Source organism: Pteropus alecto, unplaced genomic scaffold, assembly GCF_000325575.1.
Source record: "Pteropus alecto unplaced genomic scaffold, ASM32557v1 scaffold25, whole genome shotgun sequence".
NCBI classification, from domain to species: Eukaryota; Metazoa; Chordata; class Mammalia; order Chiroptera; family Pteropodidae; genus Pteropus; species Pteropus alecto.
In genome coordinates this window covers 18350612-18368948 of record NW_006441955.1, presented here as the reverse complement: position 1 = coordinate 18368948, position 18337 = coordinate 18350612, and the positions used below count along the sequence as shown (strand labels likewise).

Here is an 18337-nt window from a genome sequence, read left to right as displayed (position 1 = left end):
GTTCTTTAGATTCCACATGTAAGTGAAATCATACGGCATTTGTCTTTCTCTGAGTGACTTATTCTACTCAGCACAGTACCTTCTAGTCAGATGGGTACTGGATTTGTTGGGGAGATCACTTCATAAGTTATATAAGTTATATAAATGGATTATATAAATAATCCATTCCCCTTCTAGGTCAGATGGATACTGGATTTATTGGGGAGAGCACCTCATAAGTTATATAAATCAGATGGGTACTGGATTTACTGGGGAGATCACTTCATAAGTTTATTGGGTAGATCACTTCATAAGTTATATACAACATAATCATTATGTTGTACATCTGAAACTAATATAATATTGTATGTCCACTGTAATTGAAAAAAATTATTTTTATGTTGTACTATATATTTCTCTATTTTTATTTTTTTATTAAATTTACTGAAGTGACATTGGTTAATAAAACTAAATAGGTTTCAAGTATACAATTCGATAACACATTATCTATATATTGTATTGTGTGTTCACCACCCAAAGTCAAATTATTAAAAAAAAATCCTGAACTTGATAAAGTGCATGTATGGCAAAACAAGTAACAATTACACCTAATGATGATAGTCTAAATGCTTTCTCTTTGTCTGGAAACAAGACAATAATGTCCCTTTTCACTTCTATTCAACATTGTACAGGATGTCCTAGCCAGGACAATAAGGCAAGAAAATTAAATTAAAAAGTCATACCAATTGAAAAAAATAAAACAAAACTGTCTTGACATGATTCAATCTAGGAAATCACTCCAAATCTATAAATTATTTACTAGAACTAATAAGTGAATTTAGTGACGTTGCAGAACATAAAGGCCATATATAGACATACAATTGATTTTTTTATATGGCCTTTATGTTCTGCAACGTCACTAAATTCACTTATTAGTTCTAGTATATAATTTATAGATTTGGAGTGATTTCCTAGGTTGAAATCAATAACCAACTGAATAATAGGAAAATCCTTTGCAATTTCACAAAAAAACATGAAATGTTTGGAACAAAAGAAACAAAACATGTACGAGATTTGTATGCTGAACTCTACAAAACATTGATAAAATAAATTTTTAAAGCTCTAAATAAACATAAAAATAAACTATGCTCAGGGATAGGAATACTCAATATTTTTGAAATGTCAATCCTGCCCAAACTGACCTACAGATTCAATGTAATCTCTATCAAAATCTTAGAAGGATTTTAAATTTTTTGTAGACATTGGTAAGCTGATTATTGAATTTATATGAAAAAACAAAGGGCATAGAATAACCCAAATATTTTGATAAAGAGGACCAAAGTTGAAGGACTCACATTCTCCGATTGTATGAATTACTATAAAGCTACAATAATTAAAAGCATTATGGAATATAAGTAAGAAGATGGAATACAGATCAATGTATAAAAAAGAGAATTCAGAAATGAAACTGCACCTCAAAGGCAAGAGAAGTAAAAGCAAAAATAAATAAATGGGACTATATCAAATAAAAAGTTTCTGCACAGCAAAAGAAATCATCAACAAGGTAAAGAGGAAATTGTCTAAATGGAAGAATATACTTGCAAACAATGCCTCTGATAAGGGCCTAATATCTAAAATATAAAGAACTCATACAACTCAACAATAAAAAAACAAACAATCCAATTAAAAAATGGGTAGAGGACCTAAACAGATACTTCTTCCAAGAAGACATACAAATGGCCAACAGACATATGAGAAGATACTCAGCCTCGCTAGCTATTGGGAAATGCAAATCAAAACTACAATGAGATACCACGTCGCATCTGTTAGAATGGCTATCATCAACAGGACAAGTAATAACAAGTATTAGGTTGTGAGAAAAAAGGAACCCTCATACACTGCTGGTGGGATGTAAATTAGTACATCCACTATGTAAAACAGTATGGAGGTTCCTCAAAAAACTAAGAATTGAATTATTATATAATCCAGTATTCCCTCTTCTGGGTATTTATCCAAAAAACTTGAAAATACTTATCCACAAAGATATATGCACCCTGCTGTTCATAGCAGCATTATTCATGGTGGCCAGGACATGGAAGTAACTGAAGGGTCCTATGATAGATGATTGAATAAAGAAGGTGTGGTACATATATAAAATGGAATATTATTCAGCCATAAGAAAAGAAATAATATAGATTATAAATAAATACAAGGAAAGATGCTACTTGGACATTAAAACTATAATTTAAAACTACACTGAGATACCACTATGAGATAGTACCACCTACTAGATTTGCTAAAATAAAAAAATATATATATATATAGAAAACTGATAGTATCAAATTCTGAAAAAGATGAGAAACAACGGAAATCTAATAAGTTGTTGGTGGGAATACACAATGAATAGCTATTTTGGAAAACATTTTGGAAACTTCTTATAAGGTTAAACATACATGTACCATACTACCCAGAATACTCTTCCTAGATGTTTACCCAATAGAAGTGAAAACATATGCTTACACAAACAACCTATATGTTTATCAACTAGTGTTAGACAAACAAATTGTGGAATACTACCTAGAAATAAAAAGGAATGTAATACTGATTCTTGAAATGATGGCTAAATCTCAAAATCAGTGTGTTAAGTAAAAAAGTCAGACACAATAGTATGATACCATTTATATGACATTTTCAAAGGCAAAACCATGGGACTAGAAATCAGATCAGCGGATGATTGAGTTAACAGAACTTTTCGGGGTGACTTAAATAGTCTATATCTTGATTATGGTGGTGGTTCCATGACTGTACACATTTGTCAAAAGTCACTGAGCCCTACACTCAAAAGGGTGAATTTTACTGCATATAAACTATACCTTTAAAAAAATAAACTTTAAAATTCGTATACTCTATAAATTTACTTTTCTATCAAGTAATTTTTTATGAATTCCCAAACAGTTTAATGTTAGGCATTTTTTTTGGTGAAAGACCATTCATTCATCTTTTAAAAAGTTAAACATATGAAAGCACTTCAGAGACATAGTCAATAAAACTATAAAGTTTAAGCTTCTTAAGGGTGTAATTTATCATCTGACTTCCATTCTCAAAGATCTTAGCATGATTCTTAAATAAGATGAGTTGTTAGAATTAAAGAACTAGAAATCAAAACAATTCATCATCTGCCCTGGATTATGACTCAAGTCAAGGACATGGCTGTAATATTGATGTGAGAAGTTAGCATCCTCTGTATCTTTTTTGAGAAAATTGGATTTTAGTTTAAAAGTTTTGGAAAACATTTTTCACAGGATTTTTTTTCTTTCCATATTCTACTGTTTAGGTAGAAAAACTATCTTTCAAACACATTTTATTGCTTGATGCTCCACTTTTTTACTAAAAGCCTTGAGTTATTTCATACACCATTTCATACATATATTTCATACATTATAAAGACCTTCATCTAAACGTCTATCCCCTTTTACGTTCTATTCCATTCTTATTCTCATCTACAGTCTCTTCTCATGATCCATAGAGAAACCACTCTCACTACTTCCTCTCCTCAATTCTATTGGTGAAAAATTTCCTTTTGAATTTTCTTTGGTAAACTTACTTTTGTCCTCTTCTAAACACAGTCCATTCACTAAATGATTTTCTAGTGGGCTTCAGTTTCTCTCAGTCTCTCCAACTTCATGTGGATAAAGGACTGAGGGCATTTTCTCAAATCCTGCTTTCAGTTTTTATATAATTATAATGCCAGTCTTACTTTGAAACTCATTCTCTGCATCCCAATATTACTGATTTGTTTCAACCTCTTCCAAATATTACTATAACTGTCAACAGCCTTTCTAGAGTTTATGTCCACTTCCTTTGTTAAGTGACTTTAACATTGAGGTTCATGGCCTCTCCAATCCATTCACTTCATAGCTTTTTTGACCTATTCGATCCACAGCACACTCTGTTATTATGACATAACTGTAATCCGCCAATATGGTCACATGCTGGGTCTCATTCTTCCCTGGCATTTCTCTAATAATAAATCATGAATCACATATACCCTGTGTCTGATCGCAGCATCTTTATCATCCATTTCTTCCATTCTGCTATCCTCATAGAATTGTCTTTTTGCTCATCCTGTAATCTCAGGTATACAAATACTACCTTTTTCTGGTCATATGTAATCCCTTTACCAGCTTGAACTACATGATCAGCTATTTTCATGCACCTGTCAATACCTTAAACTTTTGCACTCTCTTGAACTTTCATTACATCCCTGATGCTACTTTTCTACCATGACCATAACTAATAACTGTTTTCTTCTTAGTTTCGGTGCTCTTCCATGGAAACTTGTCTGAGAGCCACGGAAAAAATTATGACATAGTTTGCTTCAAAGTAATGCCATCTTGCACCAATTAGGCTTTCATTGTTACTCAGTAATGCTTTTAATCATCTTTTGTTGAAGAATTCTGATATAATTATTCCTTTTCCATCATTCTACTGAATTGAATTTTAAGTGTAGCCTTTAAAATTTAATGTAAATTTCTCTTATCTTGGTACATTATTCGCCAATGGAAACACAAAATAAAATAAAATCACTCATACTCACTTAGAAATGGGATTGACACTGGCTTCAATAATTGTTAAACACTTACAGCACTTTATGTTTTCTGGAAATTCTTGTACACCTAAAATGTAAAAAAAAAAAAATACATGAAAGTATTCCAGTAAAAATTCTCTAAACTATAGTTCTAACATTAAGAATAATTAATTAAATATACAGTATAAATGTTATTGGGGTAATCATTTAAGTAAGAATAATAACATATTAGTGTCATATGATATATACATACATTTAAAAATAAAACGAATGTTAATATTTTATGATAGTAATAATTGAAAACAATATAAAATTGAGGACAATTGTATATTTGACATGATAGATCTTTGTTCTTTACATATCTAAAGATATAAAAATAATTTAGGCTTATTTAGTTATTATATTGCCACTACTGGAGGAAGGAGAAATCAGCAGATATAAGGAAACAAGATAAAAATCTTTGCTCCCTTCATGTTATATGATTGGGAAGATTGAACACATACATGTGAAAAATACCTAAGGACAAATCACAAAAACAATAGATATTCCCAAACTAATATATGACTCTAACAAATTTTATGTAATTTTTCCTTCTTGGCACAGAGTGTCGCACTGCATCGCCTGAAAAGGTGAAGAGGTGAGCAGCCCTTCCTGGGTCAGCTCTGGAGGCTCTGAGGTAGCCAGCCTAGCTGATGGCCCTTGGAGAACTGTTCATCTGCTGTCACAGCTGTGCTATTGGCTATGTGACAGAAAAACACAAGTTTTTCCTCCTGAAAATCAGTAAGTTGCAAAATCTAATCCATAAATGCGGGCATCAGGAATAAAAGATGGGAGGACATTTCAATCAATTGATGCAAATGAATTAAATGCAGTAAGCCCTGAAAAAGTTAGAAAAACAGCTCTATGAAACCATTTCTGTATGCCTGCAGTCCTACATGCTCTCAATTTTTGAAACTATTACTGAGGAAGTAAACATTTGTATAAAGTATTAGTTCTGCTAAGCACTTCATATCAGACAGAAGGAACATTTTGTGGCAGGTTTTAGTTGAACTTTTTGATGATAGATATTTAAAACTGAACCTTCCTAGAAACATAGAGAAGTAATATGCACAGTAGTTAAGTGCACAGTAATATGCACAGAACCACCATGTCCATGGTACCCTGAAGCCCAGTGAGTCAGCAGGAGGGTGGCAAACCAAGACTGGTTGTTTATTCAGTGTAAAGTAATGGTATGAAAGAGAGTATGGGGACATTTTTCATGCCATTTTCTTATGTGAAACTTCACCAGAAATTATACTGTCCTAAAGTTATTGCTAAAGTATTTTCCTTCTTAATAAGAACCCAAGGAATTTTAAGAGCTCTGTTATGTGTGAATTGAATGAGAATGGCCAATTTATTTTTTTGGAAAGGCCATAACACCTAGAGCTTCCCTCATTAACTAGATATTAACAAAATGGCAACAAGTCAATAAACTAACCTTTGAGTTACCCTCAACATTGCCCCTTGGTATTCACTTTTAATTTGGATATCTAAAACCAACAGAGTAAGTGTAAGTCGCTTTCTTTTTTCCCGTTAGTGTCTTCTATTCAGTCACCAGTTTGGGCTCATTATACACTGGCGTACCTGATGTCTTCTGTCCACATATGTCTGCCTCAAGACATCTTAAATGATGTGTAAACCAAGTCATGAAAACAGAAGCAAATTAAAATACGATTTTAAGGAAAAGACTGTATCTCCTTATTTTCTATTGAAAATAGAATTCCCTGCTGTGGTGAAAATGCTAGACACAGAGCAGAGTCCTTCGGATTAGGATGGACTCCTAACTTTATCGCTCATTGGTTAGGTAACTCTAGGAAAGTCACTTAAATATTCAATGTCTTACTTTCCTACTATGAAAAATGGTGATTATATAAATAGTTTCATCAGAGAGTTGCAGTGGGGATAAGAGATAAAGTAAATAAAGTAATTGGCAGAAAGTGCTGCATAAATGTTATCTATAATTCTTAGAAATAAATAGAAGTAGAGGGTATCAGTCAACAAGAGAATCAACAATATATAAATATATAACTAGTTTACGCTGACCGATATTTTTATATTTTTGCTGAGGTGTTTATAGCTAATTGATTCGCTTATAAAAGGTGGAACACATTTGGAAAAATAGGTGCCAAGGGAATTTCATTATTTAGACTAATATATGTGCCCTACTGTTTAGGAAAAGTTCTTAGAGCATAAACTCAATTTATAGTTTAATCTAAACATAGAGAAGTAATATGCACAGTAGTTAAAAACACAGGTTGGAAGGATGACTGAATCCTAGTATTATCACTTAACAAGCCATGTGAATAACCTTAGGCAGTCATGTAATATTTAAGTGTCACTCACTCATTACTTGCCTAATTCAAAGGATTGTTCTAAACTTTAGAAGTTATGAATGTAAAGCACTTAGTATCATGTCTGGCACTTAATAAGAACCTTAAAAATACCAGATAAAATTAATATATTAATAGGAGGAAAATTAACTTAGACTTCTCTATGTCTGTGTATAAAATAATTTAATTCTCTTAATAATCTAGTGAGTAAGATATATTAGGCAATATTATCTTCATTTTATGGATGAAGAACCACAGATTTACAAGGATTAGGTGACATTTAAATACCTAATGACTGCTTATAGATGGAATGGATATAGGTGGCATTTAATTCACTTTTCTAACACCATACCCTTGTTCTTCTTTACTCTATTATGTCACTTCCTATTAAAATTATGTTAGATTTTATTGTAGAATACACATTTTTATTAACCAATCTTTGGGACTGGTCTGTCTGAACACAGTGCTTCCAATTTATAAAAAAGGTTACATATATTACATATACACATACACACACATTTTCTATGATGAACTTTGTATTGATTTTCAAATTTATTCTTCCAGATATAGAGAGATAAATATCTTTCACTTTAACAATATATCTTTTTCCAGCCATTTTCACCTGTGATTACTGTAGAAAACAGGATCAAGTATGTATACTCCATACAATTCAAGTTCTAATCCCTATTTTTCAGTGGAGCTATCTCCATAGTCTTTGTAACACAGGCCCATAAAGAACCATCTTCTAAGGACATCATAAGTTCACTTCTTTTGAGAACCCCTGGATATTAAAGCTTATTATATTTAGACTAGACTATATTTGGTTAAGCAAAATGAATGTATTCTAAAATAATGACACAGAAAGCACTGTGTTTAATAGGTAAAATGGAATGGTATATTTCGTTTAAAAATACACAATTGACCTATTCACGAATAGCTGACATCAATAAATGTTTGCCATCCAAATTAGGACACCTGAGTAGTATTTTCACAATGTGCTTACTTCAGCAACTATACCACAAATTTATTTAGAATATGTCTACAGAAATACTGTCAAATGAGAAATAACAATTCTGTATTCTGAGCTTAAAACATCTCAGAAATAAAGCTCTTAATGTAATGGAATTATTCATAATTGCATTAATGAAATATTAATATTAATATCCTTAAGAAAAAAACATGTAATAGATTACTTTACCTGATTGTTTTTTTGCCTTTCCCCTTTTTAAAATATTAGGTTGAAAAGTTCCTGCCTAACTTTCAATTACTCAAGAATTAATTCATTCTTATTCTTTTTCCTGCTGCCTTTTTTAGATCATTTCACTGGTGGGCAGAAAAAGGCGAGGGGAAAAATCTGAAATCAATCAAATACGAATTTTCCCTGCCTAGCAAGGGGAAGTAATGGCTAAGACTAGGTTTTAGTATATTCAATTAATTGTTTTTACATGGACTACCTTGTTTATTATGAATGCAGAAAGATTTTGAAAGGAGGATCTTAAGTCAGTAATTAATATAGTTTTTAACTTTAATTATAAAAAAATTATTGATGTAAAAATGAAAACCCACACTAAAATGTCATTAAAATCTTGTGTTAGGCTTTAAGTTGGTTTTAAGTTGATATCAAAGTAGAAAAACAATGTTTTTCCCAATGCAATAGGTGTGGAATCTAAATGTACCAAACAATTTTTTCATTATCAAATATAGAGCCTGACAATAGCAATAGCAATGTTGACCCTTATGATCAAAAATGAAAGATCCCTGAAAGGCAGATCTGAGTGTAAGGCATTTCTGTAACATATACTCTGTCTTTTAATCTCATATTCTGGATATATTAATTTAATGTGTTATAATTTTTACCTGTTCCCATCTACCCTCTCATCTAAATCTTCAGTCTTAATATCATCCACATAAATACATTTAAATTCTATCATCTGCATGAAAATTCACTTAACTATTATAGACCATAAGGCTCTCTCTTCTTAGTGCCTAGCTTTTTAAATTGTATTCTCTATGAAATTAATAAGACTGAAAAATAATGAGATACAATATGGCTCATAAATTGAGAAATCACTGCTTTATCATCTTGTCTTATATGGTTCTCTGATATTTGAGTAGCTAACTTTAATTATAAGGTCCCTGACAGGGAAGATTCATTCATACATGCAACAAATGTTTATTGAGTGCCTACTCTGTGTTAGGAACTGTACTAAACACTGAGGATACAGTGTGAAAAAAATGTAAATGTTCTCTTCATTTGTGGAGCTTATACTGTAGTGGAGAAATACATATGATAAACCATAGAGATACTTAATATAAATATAAAATACATAAAATTATACAACATTTTAGCTATGGAAAAATATAGTAAAAGCAGAACAAATGGATCAGAAATACCTAGGGGATTAGGGTGAGCATCATTGATTGGGAAGATGGCATTTGAGCAATGACTTGAAGAAGGTGAGAGAGATAGGGATACAGATGTCTGGATGTCTGAGGGTGGAAAGTAAGAGCATTTCAGGCAGAAAGAATAGATAGTGACGATGCTATAAAGCTTAAATATGCCTGGTGTATTCTAAGAATAGCAAAGAGGCTAGCATGGCTAGAACACAGTGAGAAAGAGAAGCATAGCAAAAAAAAATGTCAGAGAGATAATATGGGTGTATGTGGCAGAGGAGATCAGGGTGGCAACTCACCTAGGGCCTCTCAGGCCACTGTAAGAATTTTCATTTTTACTCTGAATAAAATAGAGACAATAAAAAACATAAATGTGACATGGTCTGATTTATAACATGAGAAGATCATTCTGTCTCCTGAGTATCATGGCCTTTCTAAGAGAGAGGCCAATTAAAGGCTATGGTAAACCATGAAGATGGTTGATAGTGGCTTGCATCAGGGTTGGAGCAGTGGAGGGAGTGAGAAGTGAATGGAATCTAGATATATTTTGAATGTAAGATCAATAAGATTCCCTGATGGATTAAATTGGAATGTGAAAGATAAAAGGAAATCAAGAATGACTCTGGGATTTTTGCCCTGAGCAACTTTAACGAAGGAGGTGCCTTCAACTTAGATGGGAAAAGCGATATATGAATTAGGTTTTGTAGAGAATAGAGTTTACTTTTGGATGTGTGTAATTTGAGATGTCTGTTAGATTCTGAGATGTCAGGTAGGTATTTGGATATGAACCAAGAGTTTAAGAGAGAGGTCTAGATTGTAGATTTAAACATTATTATATAGATAGTACTTAAACCATAAGACAAAATGTGAATACCAATGAGGTAGGTGTATATAATAATAATAATGATAATAATAATAATTAAAAAAAGAGGCCAAGAACTGAACCATGAAATACTCCAAAATGAGAATGGGGAGAATAGGAAGAACTGACATAGGAAACTGAACAAGATCAATTAATGAGATGTGAAAAAGAAACAAAAATAAAAGAGCTTTGAGTCCTAGAATTCAGGTGAAGAAAATGTATCAGGTAGGAAGATTTGATTAGCTGTTACAAATTATGCCGATAGGTCAAGTAAAATGATGACCAAAAATTGACTTTGGATTTAGTAATGAGAAGATTGGTGTGAACTTGTCTAAAATGATATTGGTGGAGCAGTGGCCTTAAAGACTGGAGTCGGTTTAAGAGAGGATAAGAGGAAAGAAATTGAAAATAGAGAATAAAGAGAATTCTATCTAGAGCTATTGCTGCAAGGTTGTGGGGGACTATTAAGAGAAGAGAAATCAAGTTTTCTTTAGAATAAAAGAAATAACGGCATGTGTGTATTCTTATTAAAATAAACAAATAGAAAGAAAATCTTGATGATGTAGTAGAGACTGAGAATTGCTAGAGTGATATTTGTAGGTAAGCAAGCCAGGATGGTTATCTAGTAAAGATATTGGCTTTGGAGAGGAACAGGGATAGTTCATCATTACTAACAGGCAGGAATCAGAGAATATGCGTGCAGATGCTGGAAGATGGGTAGATATGATGGTAACAGTCTGTTGAACTTATCTTCTTGGAGCCTTAATATTCCCAGTGCAGTAGGGTCAATAGTCATGAAGATGGCAGAGAAGGTATGGAAAGTTCAAGAGAGATGGGGTGAGAGAGAAGGAGGAGGAATAGGAGGAGAACAAGAAGAAGGAGAAGCAGTAGCAGCAGCAGCGAGCAGGAATACACTGTAATAGTTTGCTATTTTAGTGGCATTATAGAGAGAAAAACCAAATACAGGTAATCAATAATTTGAGAATCAATTATGCTAATAATTCTAACTTCAGGACATGTCTAGAGAAAATTTTAAGATATCTTTGTGACCTTGACCAACAAGTACATGCACAAAAGAATGAATCTAAGTCAAGATGAAATACTGCCATTTGCAATAACATGGATGGATTCTGAGATTATCGTGCTAAGCGAAATGTCAGATAAAGTTGAGAACCATATGATTTCATTTATATATGAAATATAAATCTGAAAGCAACAAATGAATAAGATGAACAGAGCCTCATGGATATGGAAAATAGCTTAGGGGTTATCAGAAGGAAGGGGGCAGGGGAGGGGGGAGACAGATAATGGTAAAAATCAAATATATGGAAGGAAATTTAACTTTGGGTGGTGATCACAAAATGCAATATGCAGGTGATGTATTATAGAATTATATACTCAAAACTTATATAATTATATTAACCAGTGTCACCCCAATAAATTTAATAATGTATATTTAAAAGACTTCCAAATCGAGAAAAAAAAGAATTAAAATGACACCCAGTTCCCTCCCCCACTCTCTCTCTCTCTGCTTCAACAAATATATGAATCAATATCATGTGAAATGAACTTTTTAATAATCTTACTTCATATTCGACTAATGATTTTTTGCTTCATTATCAGTCAGCCACTTTATTGAGCACTTTCTGTGCCTGTACTTTAATAGTAGATCTATTGTGGATCTAGAAACAGTGTAAGGTACAACAGTTCTGGCATTCAAGGAGTTTATACTGAGACTGGGAGGGAGCATGGCCTAGTAGAGAGAGGGCTCACAATGCTTCATTACCAGTTCAATTTTGTTTTCTTATAATTTTTCAGGATTTACAGGGACACAGAAGACAGGTTAATTACTCAGCTCAGAAAAGTCTCTGCTGGAACTCTAGGAAAATTTATCAGTCTTCACCAAGAGCCCAACACAGACTTCAGAAGGATGAGGGGGTAGAAGACGCTCCTTTTTTCCTTATGTTTAGATATATTACCAGATTGAAAACTCTATCCCCCATTGAATAAGTATTTGTAACACACATAAACATGACTTGTTGATGTTATTTCTTGAGGAAGACATTAGAAAGAGTTAAAAGTTCTGGTATCAGGCTGAGATAGTGGCAGGAAAACAGACCTGGTTTTTGTTGCCATCATATTCTTTTTTAAATTAATTAATTAATATTTAATTAATAAAATTAATTAATTTTATGGTGACAATGGTTAACAAAATCCAATAAGTTTCAACTGTACATTTTAACAGGCATATATATATTTACACTGTGTGTTCTCTTCTCATAGTTAGATTTCTTTCTAAGATGTCATCATTCTTCACATATTTGACCCCTTCTACCCTGTCTACCTTCCTCTTCCCCCCTCCCCTCTGGTAACCACTAGTCTACTGTCCATGTCCATGAGTTTCTGTTTGTCCTGTTTATTTATTGCTTTTAGGTTTATATCCCACATATAAGCGATATCATGTGATTTTCAACTTTTTCTGTCTGGCTTATTTCTCTTATCATGACGCCATCATATTCTTTAATAGAAATAAAGGGAGTCTACCTTCCTCTTCCCCCCTCCCCTCTGGTAACCACTAGTCTACTGTCCATGTCCATGAGTTTCTGTTTGTCCTGTTTATTTATTGCTTTTAGGTTTATATCCCACATATAAGCGATATCATGTGATTTTCAACTTTTTCTGTCTGGCTTATTTCGCTTATCACGACGCCATCATATTCTTTAATAGAAATAAAGGGAATCAATCCTCAGTTTATTTTAACACTATAATCTTGGGGAGAAGTAGATTCTGTAAGAAGAGAAAGTAGTCTTATAGTGAGGAAAGTGCTAATGATTTTCAGATAAATAACACATTATTAGTGTTGAAAGCCAGGCATTTAATAGGGCAGAATAATAAGCTCTAAACAAATGGCCTAATGATTTGCCAAATATCAAAAAGCATATTTATTACTAATTGAGAACAAATCTCTGGTAATATTTTCTCTCCAACTCAAATAAGACATGTCAAAATAGACATCTCTAAGAATTTATATAGATACTACCAAAGTCTCTATTCTCCTCTTAATTTGCTCGATATTTTAAAAATTTTTATAATTTAACTGGTTACTCATGTCTGCTTTTCCTAGTGTGTTTGAGAGAAACTCCCTATCTTCATAGAAAGTTGAGGATATTAGTGTTTTGCATGTGTTTGGGGGAGGGGAGGAATAATTGGCAAGCTGGTAAAACACATAATAATGTCTTCGACTCTGATTGCCTTTCATTACAACTAAAAATAGTAATTTTGCCCACCATGATGCTTTTAAAATCCATTCTTGTATAGAAATAAGTTTTTAGAGGATGAGAGAAAAATCACTTAATTGGTGCAGATTAGAAAGGGCTTTCACATTAATTCATTTTCATTAAATTCCTTAAATTATAGTGTCATAGTTTCTCTGAAGCTATGACAAATCAACAATCATACTTAAAACTGAATCGCTGACTAATTAAACCTTATCATTCATTATCTTGCTTTATCATATAAAACAATTTACTTCATTATGACCATAAACCAGCTTTACAAGCAGGCAGAGACTATTCACAGATCACGCTATATAAAATGCATTCATCTATGATGGACATAGGGTTTTTATTTTATGATTGAATTAATGTCTGAGGAATAAAAGACAAAAAATCCATTGGTATGGAAAGCAAGCTGGTGTATTTACTCATGGATTGCTGCAAGTAATTTTACTATCAGAAAGACTTAAGAGAAAAAGGATAATTTACATGCAGCCATGGCGCACACTCGTGCACGCGCGCGCGCGCGCTCTCTCTCTCTCTACACACACATACACACACACACACACACACACACACACACACACACACACAAACTCACACTACTGTTTCATAAAACTGACTGAAAATTTCCTAAGAAAGTTCAAGGATAATGTACTTATTTTTAAAGAGGAAGAATTTAATCTTTATGGAAGAATAGATGCTTTATTGAACACGAGAGGTTTGAATCTCATTTTCCAGGTCATTTCTTTTTAGTTCATTAGGTGTGTTCAATGTTCCAAGTAGGTAAATGTTCCAAGCATTGGGTGCTTTCAATGTTCCAAGTATGCCAATATCACTAAGAAATAGTATTTGTCCAAAAAAAGTTATTATGTAATGGAGAATAATGTATATAATTAGTAGAACCCTAGACTGTATTCAAAATTCAGAGAATATGTATTATATTATAAGAAACAAAGTATATTTTAAAAATTCACCATATACTTGGCTACAATGTGAAAGTCAATAAATAATGAGAAATTAGTATCATCCAAGCCAAGTAGAGTGCAACATATTTTAATAAAAATATGATAACTAAAAAAGCAATAAATATATTGGAATACTAAAAACAACTGAGTAAACCCTCAGGAAGTAGAAGAGGCATAATAAAAATAGTGCAGTAGAAAGTAATAAAGTTGAAATTAATGATTCAAAAATCAACCAATAAACCAAAAATATTCTTTAAATGATTAGTAAAGTAAAAAAAAAAGAAAAAAAAAAAACCTCTGGCAGGATAGATGACAAAAAAGTAAAAGACAGATAGCTCAATTAAGCAACATTAGAAAGACAAAGAAAGAAACAGGCACGGATATGATAGAGATTTATAAAATACACAAAAGCAGCCTAAGGACAATGTTTGACAATAAAATTGACTATCTGAATGTTGCACTAGATTTCCCAGAAAATTGCTTATGAGAGAGACTTAAGAAGGTATAAATGTATAAGGATGGGAAAGAAAAATAAATATCCTCTGCAATGATATAATTTTATACAGAAAAATCCAGAAGAATCTACTTGTTTGTTATATATTAGAACATATAATTAGCACTGGGACTGAATGTAAGAGCAAGACATCAAAATTGGTAATGTTTCTACACAGAATCAATTAAATTTAGATAAAATACTTAAAAAAATACAATCTACAAAACTAGCAACTTAAACTAGGTATAACTAATAAAATGTATGCAAGACCTTTCTTAAAGGAAATTACAAAACTGTTTTGAAAGACGTAAAACATAAAGGCAAATACAATGTTCATGGGTTACAGTACTTACTTTTATAAAGATATTAATTCTTCCCAAATTAATCTTTAAATTCAAGCCAATTTTTAATATTCCAATAGATTGTTTGTGAACCTCAATAAGTTGAACCTAAAATTCATATGGAAGAATCAAATACCAAGAACTGCAAAACACATTTGAAAAAGAAAAAAAGAGAACTTGTATTATCAGATATTAAAAGTTAATTATTAAGTTATATTGATTAGAAAAAAATGTGCTATTAGCACAGGAATAGGCAAATAAGCTGATAGAAAAGGATAGTCTGGAAAAAAGCCTTTTCATATATAAAAGAGGTAGAATTATAAATTAGTGGGGAAACAAGAGACTTTAATAAATGTTGCTGAGAAAATTAATCACCTATTAATATGGAAAAAAGTTTAGAATATACATAACACAAAAAATAAGTTACAAATGAATTAAAGGCCTAAGTATATTTAAAAAACCTTAATAGTTTTGGAAGAAAATAAAACAATATCTTTATGATATCAGAGTAGGGAAGAATTTCTTAAATAAGCTATAAAAATAACAGAGTATAAAGAGAAGAGTGATACATTTTAGTACATAAAAATGGCATCTTCTCAATGGCAAATGGTATCCAAAGCAAAGTGAAAAGACATGCCACAAATTGGAAGATGATATTTGTAACCATTTAACCAAGGGACTAATGTCCACAATATGTAATCACCAAGAACATACATAACAGAAAAAGAGTCCAAAATAAAAAATGGGCCAAAAAAGACAATTAGAAGCAAGATACTCTACACTTGCCAATAAGAAGAAATAAAAACTTCCAACTCCTCTAGTGATTAGGAAAACATAAACTAAAATATCAAGCTACTCTTTCATCTGATTGGCCAACATTTAAAATATCTAATAACCCCAAGTGTTGGCAGAGATATGAAGCAGTGGGAACTTGGTACTTTGCTAGTATAATTAGATCCACATTGATCATCAAGGACAAATTTCAGAAATATAATACGGAATGAAAAACTTGCAGAATAGTGTATATGATGTATTAGCACTTCATTGAAATTTTAAACACACTAACTTTGAGATGGAGAAAGTGGGAAGGGATAGGGATGAGAATTTACAAGTTTCTGTGATGTTTTATTTATTTAAAAAAACTAGAGAATGATATCTATAATAAATGCTAACACTTTAATCTCATTGTGAGCACATTGCTGTCTCATATTATTTTCTTTATGCTTGAAATGTTTAAGAGATTAAAATTAAGACTATTTAAATATTTTAATATGACTGTCAAGTGTTTTTAATACAAAATTGAGTTTTGAATGATAAATAAGATTGAATTAGGTGAAAGAAGTGTGAAAGATGACTTAGGCAGAGAAAATAATAGAGGTTCACAGAGATGGTGAAAATGCATTAAATATTTGAAGCAGCTCTTCAGTATCTAGACCACAAAGTTAAAAAGTGCAAGTCATCTTTAGTGTATTAGAGATATGGAATAGAAGCGCAGGTGGAAGTCAATTGCGAAGACTTTTATATGCAGTATTAGGGAGCCTACACTCTATCCAAGATCAATGGAAGTATCTTAAGTAGGAGAGTAATGTAGTCATTTTTGCAATTTAGAAAGAGGGCTAAAGCTACTTTGTGGAGGATGGGTTTGGGAATGGTAGTGGCAATAATGGAGATTGGAAGCCATTTAAGTAGTCCAGGAAAAATAAAGAGACTAAACTACAATTGTATGGGAATGATGAGAAAAAAACAAATGACATATTTAGAAGGGTATGTAGAAAGAATGAATTTTTGCATCGAATACCTGAGTGGATAATATTAACATTAGCAGAGAACTGCATAATGAAGAAAAAGCAGATTGGAGTGGATGATGAGTATGGCTTTAGATATATTATGTTTGGGGCTGTTTGTGGAACGTATTTTAGCTATGTCCAGCATACAGTTGGCTATCCAAGCTTGACATAAAGTAGTCATTATCTCAAGGAACAAGGATATTAAATATATTACTACACGACAGGTTAAAACTAATTTTAGTGGTTACTCATTACTTATTACAATGTCATTTCTATCTTTTCCAGTATTCAGTTACAATATTTAACATGTTCTCAGTATAAGAGGTAAAGACTCTAGCCTACATAGGGTCCCTAATGTAATGTAGTATAAATGCACACTATGTATTTTAAAAGATCCTTCTGTATAATGTTATTTACCTGCCAAACATTTATTGAACACTACCATGTATGCTGGGTATTGTTTTAGTAGCTCCAAATAGAGAGATAAATAAAATAGTCCCTGATTCCAAGGGTTTCACAATCCAGTCAAATATATAAGGATACATAGATATTGAATTACAGAGTGAGGTAAGTTCAAAGCAAAAATATATACAAGGTATAAAAGAGAAAGAAGCAATTACCCTCTATGTGTATAGAGTGTAAGGAAAATTTCCCAGAATAAATGACACCTAAAATTTCTTTTTAAATGTGAAGAAGATTCTGTCTGGTTAATGAGGAGAGCACTGGGGAGGAAGGAATATTTTGAGCAGAGAAAATAGTATAGTTCTTTGTGTTACAAGTAAACAGTTGATACATTTAAAAATTACTTGAGGATGAAATGGAAGGGAGAAGGGTTGGTTGGAGTGGTTAGAGAGGTGGATGAAAGCTATTTACACAATTACATAGATATCTTTCCACACACAATAGTTCACTTATTTAAAAGTTTTAATATAAAATAGTAACTTTCAATTATGGAAGAAAAATGATGAATCGGGATGGAAGATGGAAGAACTGGGAACAAAAAACAAAGATTGGAGGCCACATGGACAACCAAGATCAGGTTTAAACTCAGCCTCCAAGCGAACTAGTTTCACTGTAAGGTGTCACTCATCAACTTAAAGTACATTTCAGGCAAATTTTTACCTGGATTGACGAGTGCTTAAATGAATCTCTATCTCAAAATAAACATTCTATTTTCTGTTCCTAAAGTTCAATACCGATATAAGTATTCTCTCATGATATTCTCCTATGTCTTGACTCTTTTCCATCAACCTTGTCAACTGTGATGCTGACTGCACTTAT

At 32.1% G+C, this 18337-nt stretch overlaps 1 protein-coding gene across 2 annotated transcripts in view; it reads right to left on the bottom strand.

Annotated features, from left to right (window-relative positions):
- The window catches only part of LRRC7 (leucine rich repeat containing 7), a 275996-nt gene that overhangs the window by 225905 nt on the left and 31754 nt on the right, over window positions 1-18337 (bottom strand). For both annotated transcript variants that reach the window (XM_006919313.1, XM_025052071.1), the window contains exon 3: window positions 4577-4655. In XM_006919313.1, coding sequence (XP_006919375.1) covers window positions 4577-4655 — 79 coding nt within the window. The remainder of the gene's footprint in view (window positions 1-4576; window positions 4656-18337) is intronic.